A 15049-nucleotide genomic window follows, 5' to 3' on the forward strand; every position below is an offset into this window, starting at 1 on the left:
GAGTGAGTGAGTGTTTCACACAGTAGCTCAGACCTACAATTATGCTAAATTTATTACCTTGTTTTGTAGCTTACACTGACTTCAATTAACATGTAACAATGTCCAAAACTTATTTATTCTAATGAAGACACAAGACGACTGATAATTTTCGTAACATGATGAATTCCCTTGGCATGACAAAAATCAGTTTTTTTTTTTGCTCTGGTTTTCTTACCATTCCCTCCATGTGTTTGAGTGCAAGATGGATTGAGTAATGTAAACTATACTTCCTTAATTTGTGGTCACATGATTACTTTTGTTTGTGGTTACCTAGATACAGGGGGTGGCTCATTTTACCCGCTGGTTCCATTTACTCCGTTCTCCCCTACATGCATGCATAATAGAGCAGGGAAAAAAAATACAAATTCATCATAAGACGAAGGGAAACATCTATTAAAACACAGACATATTTTTATGAGATTAACATTAAAAGTGAATCTGCGCATTGTAAAACTGAGAAAGAGCACTGGTAACCCCACCCGCACACAATGGCACATTTTCGTCGCGCAGGGAAGGTAGCGGTTTAAACGGTATGAAAACAGCCCGGTTTGGCATCACTGTCCATTTCGCTAAAATGCTTATAAGGTTTTTTTTCATACGAAATGTGAGAACCAGCTAAGTGCAATGAGCCCTGAGCCTGAATGTAAAAACAGTCAAAAAAAAATACAAAAAATTATAAAGCTATATCCACTACGTTACGTAGGATAAAAATGTCGGAACGTCAGGACCGCAGCGAAGCCTACGATGCACTGGTCTAAAAATTAAAAATATCAACGATGCAAAATTTAAAAAAAAAAGAAAATCCCGAAGTGTACCTTGCCGATCTAAAATGAGAAGCTTGTTCTACCCCACGCGACGCCTCCCAGATGAGGGGTTTCGTCCGCGTGCGCGTGGGTGCGCAGCTCGCTACACCGTTTTTCGTACACAGACACAGAGGGGAAAAACGACAGCAGCAGAGTAGCTCTGTACCGGATCGACGGAGGAGGGTGCCTCTGCAGCACACAAGCTCGACTTTTGCTCGAATTTTTGACGCGCGACCACGTTCACTGCAGCGATTCCCGACCGGTAGGTCGACACAATGGATGGATCTTCTGAGCGGGATGCAGTTCGCAAAAAAAAAAAAAAAAAAAACAAAAAAAAGTGCTGCTGTTCCTATTTCTGCGTGACTCGTCTCGCGCAATCAATTTGCGGGAATTCTCATTTCATTGTGCTCGCAAGTTTCCGCTCGGAATACATAGCGCATTATCATCATGTATTGTATGTATGTCACACAGCCTTCCTGCATTTCGATACAGCTAGATCGAGAATAGGTAGGTGTGCTCTCATGATTCATACTCCTGCATTTATGAGCAGGGCGAAGGAAGGACGGTGGCGGTGGCGGTGGCCTGGGCGTGGTGCCGTCCATGCGTGGCCAAAAGCGGTGGAGCCGCATCTTTCCAGCTGAGCTGCCCTCAGCACTGACTGGCACCTGCCAAACATAATATACTGTAATTATGGGAGAAAACGCGGTATTTTGGATTGATCAGTCATTATAAATCCCGTGTTATCCCCCTGGGGGGCTGGGAGCGTCTGTTTGTACAGGGCCAGTGAAATCGGATGAATATTGTGGATGCTTTTTACATTTACATGTACTTTTTTGCCGGAGAAATGAATGAAAGATCAGAAAGTAACGCTTCTCCGGATTAAAATGTGTGCCCTCACCTTTTGTGACTATAAAACTCAGTGTTTTCCAATTAACTGCTGTTTCTCTTTAAGAATTAATCTGAGTCAATTAATAAGATATCCAACTACTTAATTAATTGATTGATTGATTATTATGTATTAATTATAATTAATTAATTAATCAAACTTAATGGAACATTTATTTCTTTAGATGAATATTTCTTGGGGAAAATTGACAGAGATTTGTGCAAAATGAACTGCACAGCTGTATCCATGTGTGCATGGGTATGTTCCACATATGTACCTTTTATTTTACTAGTATTTGTTCAAATGCACTTTCCTGCACTGGCGTGAGTAAACAGGTAGCAACTCAGAAGACCGGGACTGAAGAGCATTTGCTAGAACTTTTCTGTACAGGACTGGGAGGATGACAGGCTTATGAAGGGATACTTCACCCTGTTAGAGTTTCAGTTCTAAAGGCAAGTTTATGTTTATGGTACTATACTCTGTTTATGTCTTTCTCTTAGTAGTGCAACAAGTTCAGCCCAAAGATGTTCTACACTTGTGGTCCCAATGAAGCTATGGTGGTGTCCGGTAAGATATTCCTTTGTATGTCCATTAATCATTATTTCTTAATATCATTAAATATTACATATATATGGGTGGCATGGGTGTGCAGCAAGTACTGCTGCTGCCTCACACAGCTTGAGCTGTTTGGGCACAAGTTTGAATCTAACTCAGTGTGTGTGGAGTTTGTGTGCTCTGCCCATGTCTGCAGGGGTTTCCTCCCACAGTCCAAAGACATGCAGTTTAAGTCAACTGGTGACACTGAGTTGCCCATAGTGTCTGCAAGAGTGAGTGAGATAGTGTGTGACTACCCTGTGATGGACTGGTGTCCCATCCAGGGTGTACCTCCCTTCAGCCTTGCGCCCAATGATATAGGGAGCTCCGTGACCCTGACCAAGAAAAACAGCGAATAAAAATGAAGAGGCTACATATTTATGACTGACATATCTCACACTAGTTCACCATTTGAATCCCATAGTCTAAGACAGACCTGCCTCTACACACTTTTCTTATGTTTAAACACAGCTATACTGCGTTAGGCGTTTTCTCATACACCCTTCCCCACACACTGTTTTTTTTCAGGGTTCTGCCGTTCCCCTCCCCTAATGATTGTTGGAGGCCGGGTGTTTGTGTTTCCCTGTATTCAGACGATCCAAAGGTATTGAGATGTTCCTTTGCTCATCCTTTTGTGCTCTTGACGGTATTCTCCAATGAGTACTGGTGTTTAATCATTCTTTCATTTATTTTTGCTTATACTGCGACAAAGGTTTTGTTATAATTTGTTTGTCCTGACTGTCTAAGCTAAGACGGTATCTGTTAATGAGAGATGAACTCTATGTGTAACTTTTAGGATATCTCTTAACACTCTGACTCTGAATGTGAAGAGTGACAAAGTATACACTCAACATGGGGTGCCCATCTCTGTCACTGGAATTGCCCAGGTAGAGAATACTCTTCTCCTCTTACAGTGTCTGTGTAAGCAAAGTGGCCTTTGTTTATTTACAGTGTCTGTTACAGTGTTCGCAGGGTTTGTATGTGTGTAGTTAGGCAATATGAGTGTCTGCGAGCTTTAGCTTTCTGATTGCCAGTGAGTGTTACCTGAAACACTGCTAATGCCCAGGTGAAGATTCAGGGCCAGAACAAGGAGATGTTGGCAGCAGCGTGTCAAATGTTCATGGGGAAGTCTGAAGGAGAGATTGCTCAGATTGCGCTGGAGACACTGGAAGGTCACCAGCGGGCCATTATCGCTCATCTTACTGTAGAGGTATACCACATCATCACATCATTTCAAGACATGGCACCCCCTTATCAGATGGACATGCAGTCACACAACATTTAGAAATACATCAACAATTTTTTTTGAGACAAGGGAAGCATTACAGGTGGTCCCCGATTTATGATGGGGTTACGTTCTGCGAAACCCATCATAAGTCAAAAATATCGTAAGTCGAAAGTACATTTAATACACCTAATCCACACCTCTGCGTGACAGACTGGGAGATATGGACCGCTGCCCAGCATCGCAAGAGAGTATCGCACCGCATATCGCTTGCCCGGGAGAAAATCAAAATTCGAAGTACGGTTTCTACTGAATGTCTATCTCCAGCTCACCATCGTAAAGTCGAAAAAAATCGTAAGTTGAACCATCGTAAATCGGAGACCACCTGTATTTAAAAGCCTACTTTAAATGTATTTTACCTTTTACTGTATTCCGTTCAACGTCAGTTTCCCAATGTTTACTTGCCTTACGAGGACATTTTGTCACAGGACGGTAAAAGTTACAACTACATTAAGAAAACAAGTATGCGTGTATACCTTACGCGCAGAAACAAGATACCATACACACAGAGAGACACAGCATACAAACAGGTATAAGTACTGGAAACCTGACGCAACACTCCCATGTTGTGACCAGCTGTCCTTTGTTATACTAACCCCTTGTTCTTATTTTATAGGAAATCTATAAGGATAGAAAGAAATTCTCTGAGCAAGTGTTTAAAGTGGCCTCATCTGACTTGGTCAACATGGGCATTAGTGTGGTCAGCTACACACTCAAAGACATTCATGATGACCAGGTGTGACTTCTTTCTCCCTCATCCACCTGATTCTTCCTCTAATGTAGTCTGCAGGACTAATGCCATCTGCTCTCTTTTCCATCAGAACTATCTCCACTCCTTGGGGAAGGGTCGCACAGCTCAGGTGCAGAAAGATGCTCGCATCGGAGAGGCTCAGAACAAGAGAGATTCAGTCATCAGGGTGAGTCTTGTCTGCTCTTTCTGTCCATTCCAGGTAACTGATCCTTGTGTAGCCCTCATCTCATCCTCACTCTTTTATGCATATAGGAAGCCCATGCTATGCAGGAAAAAGTGTCTGCTCAGTACCTCAATGAGATTGAGATGGCCAAAGCCCAGAGAGACTTTGAGCTGAAGAAAGCTACATATGACATCGAAGTAAACACGAAGAAGGCGGAGTCAGAGATGGCCTACCAGCTTCAGGTGGTCTGGAGCCGAATTCTTACTTAATACTCTCACACTAACAAATGAGTGGAGTACTAACACTGTTGCATTGCACTGGCCGCTGAGGTGAACCCCAACATCATGTCATTGGCACACTGACACCCAGCACTGCTGGGACTGACTAACACAGCAACCCAACAATCAAAGTGTTACACAGCATTTTTGCACTACTATCTGTAGCAACTGTTGTTCACGTTCAGGTGGCCAAGACAAAGCAGCGCATAGAGGAGGAGAAGATGCAGGTACAGGTAGTGGAGAGAGCTCAACAGATCCTGCTACAAGAGCAGGAAGTAACAAGGAAGGAGAGGGAGCTGGAGGCCAAGGTTAGGAAACCTGCAGAAGCTGAGCGATACCGGCTGGAGAAGCTGGCTGAGGCTGAGCGGTGAGTCCTGCTGATCAAACACCAATGTTAAGCCTGAGGTGATCCCATGACCAGCTCATCTAATCTCTCTCTTTAACGTCTGCAGCTCGCAGCTCATTATGGAGGCTGAGGCTGAGGCAGAATCCATTAGAGTGAGTTCAGCAGTTTCTCTCCTTCAATTCTTTCCTTTGTTTTCACTTGTAGAATCCAAGACCTTTGGCCTTGCTGTACCCTGTGGGATCTGATGGGTCTCTCTATTGGCTGTATGTGGACCTTTCCCAGTGTATCTGATAAAACTCACCTAGAAGAAAGCTTGAAGCTAGAATCATTAAATTGTATTTAAGTATGTTAAACAATGCATTTGGAAATGGCCATTAGAAATCTTTTTTCATTGATGTTACGTTTTTGGTAACGGTAAAGATCACAAGATTACTGTTGATGGATTCCAATCTGTAAAGCACATGGACATGCCATGAAAAGCACTGTGTAGCATTACTAACAAATATCAGATCCATGCTCCTGCACTGTAGTAACCCTGAGCAAGGTACTTACCCTGATTTGCTCAAGAAAACAATTTCCCTGCTGTACAAATGGGTACATCATAAGTAGCTTAACATTCTGTGTTGCTTTGGAGAAAAGCATTGGCTAAATGAGATAATAATAAAATAGTCTTGAAACTGCTGTTTCACTTTTGGTATTACACAATTAGTTTTTTTTTTAATTACACATCTTGAAATACACCTGGACACATCATTAGCGATATAACTGGGTCTTAATGGGTGTTTCACGTCTTTCAGCATCAGAGACTTTCACCCAGGGAACTCAACTGGGATTGATGAAACCCCAGTCATGTAGTTCTGCGTCCATGTAGTGAGCCCTTGAACCCACTGCTGATCTCTCCGGATCTAGAATCAACAGGTGACTGCAAGGTAGCAGTGGTCTATAGTCTACCCATCAAAAAAAGGGTGTGAGATGTGGTATACTGAACGGAGACGTTTTGATAATTTGACACACAGATGACTTTGTGTCATTCCAGAAAGCCCAAGGACACTGCTGTTAGAGGTGTTGTGTGGTGTTAACAAATGTTTGATGCTAGAGAATCTTCATTTGATTGAGGAATTAAGGCATTATTTACGCTACTGATACAATTGTGGCGTGTGTGCTCGTAGCCGTCTGCGTACAGATAAAAGCGTGACGTGCCTTAAGTCCAACCTCGGTCCCGCTTCTTGAAAGAGTCTGACGCTCCACAGTGATTGAAGTAACGGGCTTTATAATAGCTTTCGGCTTTTCCTGGGGTATTACAGCGAATCAGTCTGGAACTCAAGCTCTACAGTACCACAATGCCACGTTGTTGCCTTGCAAAGTCCTCTGTCCCTGACTCAACCAGGCTGAGTATTAAAAATCTGCTTCCAGTCTGGTTGTGGAACACGTGAGTTGGAATGCCTTGTCCTCACTGGACAAGGGGTGTAAGAGAAGGCAAGTCAGGCCAGGAGGAACTGTGGGCAGCGAGTAGTATGGCATCATTTATCCTTACGAATATTACTGGTGACTTGTTCTTTTTGTAGTTGGCTAATTTTTTTTTTTACTTCTTTCACTGCCTTATAAAGCCATGTTTTTGATGAGACAATTCTTATATTTTCATTTTTTTGCTCTTTCCTATACAAATATTCCTTAAAGTAATGTTAATGGGGCTGCCCTAACATGTAGTCGACTTTACCCTGTCATTTGTGCTTTTTCTTCGGTACTAGAGTATACAGCCACGCTCTACAGAGTATGTGATGTTGTTTCTGTCCAATTTCTCTGTGAGCTCACTCTCATTGCATGCCTGATCCATCTTTCTCTGGACTTGGTATATGACTAATCCATCACTTGCAGGTGAAAGGCGAGGCAGAGGCCTTTGCATTGGAGGCCAAGGGAAGAGCTGAAGCAGAGCAAATGGCTAAGAAGGCAGAGGCTTTCCGAGAGTACAGGGAGGGGGCTATGGTGGATATGTTGCTGGAGAAGCTGCCTCTGGTGAGTCTCAAGAAAGCAGAACATAGATACAGTGGACATAAACCCTATGGAGATGCTGTGGTAGGACTTGAAACAAGCAGTTTGTGCCGAAAACCTACCAGTACTATTGAACTGAAGCAGTTTTGCAAGGAGGCACAGGCTCCTCCACAGTTATGTAAAGGTCTGATGTTCAGTTACAGAAGCGCAATTACTTTTTCCTCTCAATGCCAGCTGGTGTTACATAACTTTGTTCATTACTATTTCGCATCACTTTACATCTGGCAGTGTAATGGTGACACTGAAGGTCCAGTTACCCTTGAGAATGGTAAAAGGGAAGAGCATCGTCCTCTCTACCTCTTTCACCAGCACCGCTGTAAGCTTTACAAACTGATTTTCATGACATAGTCTGACTCCTGACTGTGTCACACCAACATTCATCAGTGAGGATAGTGCGGCTGAAAAGAGACCGTTGGGCCCACCGATTTCTCAGATGGGAAAATTAGACACTGAAGTGCAGTGCCAGTTAAAGATTTTAATATTCTTGTGCAAAGAACAGGCTATTTACAAGTCCAAACAGGTAGCATAGCACACAGTATACCACAATGTACAGGGACTGCACAATTCCTTTCCTTCTCCATCAAGCCCTCACCTCTCTGCTCTACTGTCTCCTCTTTCTCATTGTACTCAGGGCCACCTTGTATGCCACAAGCCCCACCCACACACACACGGTCAGAAACCGCTTGTCCCGAGTGGGGTCGCGACGAGCCGGAGCCTAACCCGGCAGCACGGGGGCAGGGCCGAGGGGGGAGGGACACACCCTGGACAGGACACCAGTCCATTGCAAGGCACCCCAAGCCGGACTTGAACCCCAGACCCACCAGAGAGCAGGATCCGGCCAAACCCGCTGCGCCACTGCACCCCCCTGCCAAGCCTCACCAATCTTAGACCATACAGTAATACCTCACCCTACGTCGTTAATTGGTTCCAAAGGGCGCGACTTAAGTCGAAAAAAGACGGAAAACAAAATAACCCCTAAAAAACCGATTTAGACCCCCTATAAACCCCTAATAAGCATTCCCTTTAGGTGTATACACTTCAATTAATGCTAAAGTAAAGAAAAAAGAAATTCCAAAAAAATGGCTGGTAAATACGACAATATTTTTTTTTTATTTTTAAGCTTTTAATTGATTTTATAGATTACAATATATTATTTTATATACACACACACACACACACATTTTCAGAACCGCTTGTCCCATACGGGGTCGCGGGGAACCGGAGCCTAAAAAGTGCAAAATCAAATAAAAATAAAGATTAAAATATATAGAATAAGTGCCCCCTTATTTTATATATTTTAATCTTTATTTTTATTTGATTTTGCACTTTTTGTTGTTTTTAAGTGATTTTTAAGTTTTTAACAATTTTTAATATTTTCAGCTGATCAGCCTAAAGTTGTGTCAGCCGACTGAAGACGAATTGTATTTTTCCATATATATTTAACAAAAAACCGACGTAAAGTCGGAATCGACGCAACACAAAACAACGTAGGGCATGGTATTACTGTACCATGTTTAAAACAAGACTACATGTTGTGCTCATGCAAAACACAGAATAGCATAAAATACACAATTAAAAAAAAAAAACCATACAAGTAGACATTAATTTGAGAAATATAAAATATCTAAAAACAATACATAAATGTACGTTTCACACTCCCAGTTGCTCTGAACACTTTTGAACATCCCATGGCACTATATTCCCCAAGAAGGTGGATGCTTCCCATGATGCCCCTATAAAACCAGTCCAAAGGCCTTATTTCCATTTGGCAGTGAGGAAACAATACCTACTAAGCCAAAGAGGTAGTTTGGCAAAACAGTAGAAATGACCTAAAAAATGTGAGTGTTTCAATATTGCAAATGTACATGATTACTGAAACAGTAACTGATTTTTATACCTGAAACACTGAATAGTGTAATAACTGAATCTGTTAAGGGTTAATATTTTGTCCTCTAAGAAATGTTATAAATTATATATTAAACTGAATAATTGAATCTGTTAACAGTAGCAACATGACCTAACATTTTGTGTGTGTGTGTGTGTGCGTGTGCGTGCGCGCACCCACAAATGCGATGTTGTGCTCGTGTTGCCAACATGGTTAAAATGGTTATGTGTTTCTGGAAGGGTCTGTAAGTGGTCATACTGGGACAGCTTAGTCTGTCAGTCTGGCATCCGCTTCACCTAGTCGTCTGAGTCCGGATTTCCTCCTATGCTTCCCTAGATGGCAGAAGAGATCAGCAAACCCCTTTCGGCAGTGCAGAAGGTAACCATGATTTCCAGCGGAGGCTCTGAAGTGGGCGCGGCCAAACTGACTGGAGAGGTGCTGGAAATCATGACCCGGCTGCCGGAGACCGTGGAGGGTTTGACTGGAGTCAGCATTTCTCAGGTGGGAACTGGATGTTACTAATCGTCTGTGTGGTTCCTGTTTCTGCCTGCTCTGTAACTGATTTGTGTGAGTGACACTTCAGTGTCAATTCTACATAATTAATTTGTAGAAATAACTTCAGTAGCAATAATTCACACTTTTATGATTCAGTTCAGAGTTAATGTTTTGTCCTCCTGAAAACATGTTATAAATTATATATTAATTCATAAAATGTATGTATTATTATAAAGCAAGGGGGTGGGGTGGCACAGCGGGTTTGGCCGGGTCCTCCTCTCTGGTGGGTCTGGGGTTTGAGTCCCGCTTGGGGTGCCTTGTGATGGGTTGGCATCCCGTCCTGGGTGTGTCCCCACCCCCTCCAGCCTCACGCCCTGTGTTGCCGGGTTAGGCTCCGGTTCACCGCGACCCTGCTTGGGACAAGCGGTTTCAGACAGTGTGTGTGTATATTATAAAGCACCAATGTGTTGGCCAAACTCAAACGGGTGAGAAACAGCATAAAATCCTGTACTCAAAATTTTCTTTCACGATTTCATACCACCCATAATCAATCAGGCTGGCAGCCATGGAGGTGAAGAGGAGCCTCAGTGAATCGACTGATCTCAGCATATCCTTGTATTGCTCTCATCATTGCATTATCTGTCCAGTGTTTCCTCTATCACTGTACAACAACAGGATCTCACAAACCTACCAGAATGGTACCTACACTTTTGTAACAGTTCAAAAATATATCATGTGGAGAAACAGTAATAGCAAGTAAGAGCATAAGTAATACAGAGGGTTCTCTTTATACGATGACCGCTTGTTTGAGATGAGCTACAAGTGGTACTTTGTATTGCACGGGCGATGACCAGGTATGCTACTGAACAGTATTGCACAGTATTGTTACTGTACTGTGTTACTGTATTAATGTATGTGGTAAGCAGGTACCTGACCACACCTAATCCCTACCCTGGTCAGCAGCCACATCCGATTCGAGAAATGAGCACCAGTTGTAGACTGTTAGGGTGATGGAGAGACTCTTTAAATGAAAATAGAAGAAGGAGTGGCAGGGGCTTGGAGGGGTTTGAGTGTGCGAGAGAGGAATTTCTAAAGTGCTTAGAAAGCTTTGGGGACTAATTTTATCTGAATGTGAGGGTTGACGATGGGAACTGTTAGAGTATTAGCTGGTAAAATTGATTGTATTGGACAAAAAAAAAAAGGTTTGGCTTCTGACTTTGGGTTTTAATTGTTTTGCTTTCCACTTTCTTCTTGATTCTTGGTAGCTTGTTCTTTTATTATTTGGTGCCAGAAAGGCTTTTTTTTTTTTTTCTTTAACTAGTTTTGATTTCATGTACCTTGTCAACATGCCATTGTGTCTGCATACCGCAATGCATTAGTAATGCGGTAAATTGCCTCACTGCCGGCAATTCTTCCAACAACCGTACCGAATTCAACAAGAACCTAAATTCTTAATTTAAGAGGAAGAGCTGTAATCATTACCACAAATGAAACGTAAAACGTAAGTGAACGCAACGAAAATGGCAAAGACGGCCATGCCTAAAGAGAACTGAGGTGCTGTTGTTGATGCTTATGCTGCCTTGGCTGTTATATGCGTTCCGTTGCACTTAGGATTTTTCTGCTCTTTGTCAGAAGAGTGTATCCATATCTACTGAATGGGCAAACTGCAGGACAAAGAATTGTTGGATAAAGAGAACCCACTGTAATACATCAATATTTTACATGCAGACGTGGAAGCAAACAAGTATCTCCTGGTCCGTTAAATCGAAAAAATCCGATTTTTCTGTCTAATCTGTCCTGCTATTCAAAACATTGCGTACGCACTCTAATCTCTTTTGGGTTGTGCATGTGTAAAGTGTGTGCCACAGCATTAGAGTGGATAGTTTTGTCTGCATTTTAATATCAGGAAGTTCCTGAAACTCATTCAGCCCAAGTGTGCAGTGCATATCCTTTGTCTGTGTGTCTTCCTTGCCCCTGTCTCCTTGCACCAGTCCTTCACTGGCTGTCTGTTTCTTTGCATTGCACTGATATATTGCATGCATCTGTTGCCTTGAAGTCAAACCAGAAGTGCATCTTAAATACCAGTCAAGTCCAAGCATATATTTCCCCCCTCCTTACCAAAGAGGCAAATAAAATGTGATGGCCGTGAAGGTAATGGATGTCTTTTTACATTTTTGTAAAATGTTTATCTATTTATTGTTATATCTAAACTATTGTGTCACTTGCAATGTGGGCATGAAATATAGCAGCAGCTAGTAGTGTAGTAGTTAGAGCTGCTGGCTTTGGATCCCAGGGTCACTGGTTTGAAGCCCAGCTGTAGTAGCCTTGAGCAAAATATTTATCCCAAATTGCTCCAGTAAATTACCCAGCTATATAAATGGGTAAATGATTATAGGTAGATTAACATTGTAAGCTGCTTTGGAGAAAAGTGTCAGCAAACTCAATAAATGTAAATGTAAGCATTACAGAAGCATAGTAATAAGAACTTTACTTTGACATACCAATAAGTGACGTACTGTAGTACTACATTCAAAACTATGATAACAGCTGCTCCTTAACACTGGTAGCACTTCATGTTAAGACTACTAATTCCCCCTCAACTATGTACTGCTGAACTATGGTGGTGGTATCTTTTAAGATTTTTGTACCTCTCTTAGTCTATATGCACTGTATCATTCCTCTAACACACGGAAAGCGGCGTGAATGCAGGTAATTTTATTATTAAAGTTAATTTTTGAAGTATTTAGCAAAGTTCTGTCTGTTTACATCACGTTTGCAACACATGCTACATTTACTTATTCTGCAGATGCAGTTGTATCGTAAGTATGGCGATGAAGGCATAAATACAGGCATTGGTTTTTCCAGAGGTTTCAGTGAGTCATCGGTTCTGAAAGGTTCTGAAATAGGACAGCCGAGCCTCTCCGGAATGCGTTGCTGTTGCCGTAAAAGACCTTGGTCACAGACTGTGCTGTGCTGCGTACTGAAGCTTTGGCACACATTTTATTAGGAAATATTAGCACTTTGAATATGTTGTCGTTCCTGGCCAAAGGGATGAAAGAGAAGTGTTGGCAGAATGCGTGATCTGTGTTCAAACTCACCAGTTGGCTTCTTGTTTCTGACCCTTTCAAGTGGGAGATCATCACAAGACAACATACATTGTGTTGCTGGGGTTTGTGTTTCATGAACTCTTATGCTGTAACTTGCCTCAGGTAGATATCACTCTAGGAGGACACATCTTTCATATACTTTGCATTCTTATATTATGTATTATGTGTACTTTGTTGAAATGATGCCAAAATTTATTTAGGGCAAGTGTTAATAGACAAAGAAAATTGCTGTCAACCTCTATGCATCCCTCTCATTCCTCTGTTGATTTTTTTTTTGTGCATTTTACTGTACTGGTTTGTTGAAAATGTTCTTTATTACATGATGTAATCGTTACTTTTAATGAATCAATAAAGATGAAATTGCAAAAAATGTATCCTGTAAGTACTAATAAAACCCTATAATGAAATGAGAGTTCTACAGAGAATTCAGCCCTCTCTACCTGCACCTCCAGTTTGCCCAGTTATTGCCAGGTCCCAGTACACCCCAGTACACACAGAAGATTACCAGAGCCTAGAGTATCACTTACAAAATGTGCTTTTTCACAAATTTGGTCATAAATTTAATTGTTATGCAGTAGACTAAAAGACCTGAAAAAGATGTGAACATTTTCACAAAACTATAAACCATGTTCAAACACTGGACTACACCCCCACTGTTTGAGGGGTGCAAAGTGAAAATGCACTCTACATAACACAACATAATTTCCAGTAAAGTTTCACTAATGTTTAGATCTATTGATAGGCGATGCTGCGGCAGATGTTTGTGTATGGGGGAATTATCATTTTGGAATATAAGCACTTTATGAGGATTCAACTATTTGCATGAACAAGTAAATCTGTAAACATAAAATCCCTTTCATGTCTTACACTTTTAAAGATCACGTTGACACAAGATGGGTATTTGTATTATTTCTAATCAACAAGCGTGTCTGTTAGTTGGCAACAGATAATACTGTATCGATTGAAGGTATCCCTGGACATTTTTCCAAATAGAAACCCATAACTATCCTCTCTGCATAGTGTTTGGGTTTTGGCGCTCATTGTGTTAGGATATTTATTTTTGTGCATTGCTTGAAGAAAATTAATGTTGCCAGTTGTATGGTAAAGGTGACAGGGGTGGGACAGAGGCAAAACAATCCAGTAAATAAAATAGGGTCATGACCCTTTTAAGACAACAGTAGCAAATAAAAATCCCAAAACCCTGACCAACTTCAGGAGCCTTTTGACAGGACCTGGTCTTCAGTGGAGAGCTGTCCAACATGTTCTTCTACATGCCATGCTTTCACTGGTCACCAGCTTACAGTGATTTCTTACATGAAGCCTTGTCATAAATACCAGCTTTGTGAGGTTTATGTATCAAAGGTTTATTGAGACAAGGCAACAGAGGTGTTCCTTCAGATTGGTGGTATTTTATTGTGTGAGCAGTATGATGACTCTCAGCCACTGGGCTATGGAGTTGGACATGGGTTCAAATCCAGTTTATTCAGTGTGGAGTTCTCTTATTTGTATTGGTTTCTTCGAGCTGCTCTGGTTTCCTCCCTCCATCAGTATCACCAGATTGCTAGTACTTCATAAGAACCTCACTTTACAGCTCTTGCTAGGTGCAATTTTAGTCATTACAAGACAAATAGACAGAGGACTGGTTGCTAGATGGGCACCATATGTGAACAAGATAAATTCACAAGTAAAGAAACAGAATGAAGGTCAACTGAGATTGGGTCATTCTGATAATCTGTGTTCCTGTACATATGTTCTATTCTATTTAAATGAAAAGTGATTATAACAAATTATAAATGTGTTTATAAAAATATAACAAAAAGCAACTAGTGAAGGGCATGACAGTCCAACCCATTGTTATGCACTTAACCTTTTCCAGGCAGACATTACAAATTAGCATCAGCCGATACAGATTTTTCCTACTGCTAGTATTAATTTGGCCCCGAGAGGGTTAAATTGTACCCCTCTGTAAATTTTTCAAGATGTTTTTTGTGTGTGATTCATATAAATTCAAATACTGATACTAATGTTAGCAAACACCGTTTGATACGTAGTATTTGTTTTTCTTGTTCACATGTAAGTGCTGAGATCTGAGAAATACTCAAACACACAAAACAGATTTAAATCTATATACAGTTTGTATATCCAGATTTACAGAGATAACACATGCTAGGTTATAACAGCAAGTAAGTAAATAAACTGGCACATGACCATGATAAATACTGTAAATAAGACTGGTACATGTTTTTAAAACATTATCCTGTAAGGAGAAACATTTGCATCAGATGAGTGTGTCAGTATATACAACACAGGGGCTCAACCTAACAAGCATACATGAGAAAGAACAGTAGCAGAAGTTAACAATAGTACA

The 15049-nt window shown here is 41.3% G+C and overlaps 1 protein-coding gene across 1 annotated transcript; it reads left to right on the forward strand.

Annotated features, from left to right (window-relative positions):
* The first annotated feature begins 310 nt into the window (after positions 1–310).
* LOC108926584 (flotillin-1) lies at positions 311–11942 on the forward strand. Its single transcript, XM_018739333.2, has 13 exons — positions 311–1104; positions 2232–2295; positions 2851–2926; positions 3119–3209; positions 3389–3532; positions 4224–4343; positions 4429–4524; positions 4611–4763; positions 4985–5166; positions 5252–5297; positions 7021–7158; positions 9416–9580; positions 10130–11942. Exons 2-13 carry the CDS (start codon positions 2253–2255, stop codon positions 10163–10165), a joined length of 1290 nt encoding a protein of 429 aa, XP_018594849.1. The 5' UTR covers positions 311–1104; positions 2232–2252; the 3' UTR covers positions 10166–11942.
* The last annotated feature ends 3107 nt before the right edge of the window (positions 11943–15049 follow it).

The sequence above is a fragment of the Scleropages formosus genome, chromosome 7 (genome assembly GCF_900964775.1).
Source record: "Scleropages formosus chromosome 7, fSclFor1.1, whole genome shotgun sequence".
Classification (NCBI taxonomy): domain Eukaryota; kingdom Metazoa; phylum Chordata; class Actinopteri; order Osteoglossiformes; family Osteoglossidae; genus Scleropages; species Scleropages formosus.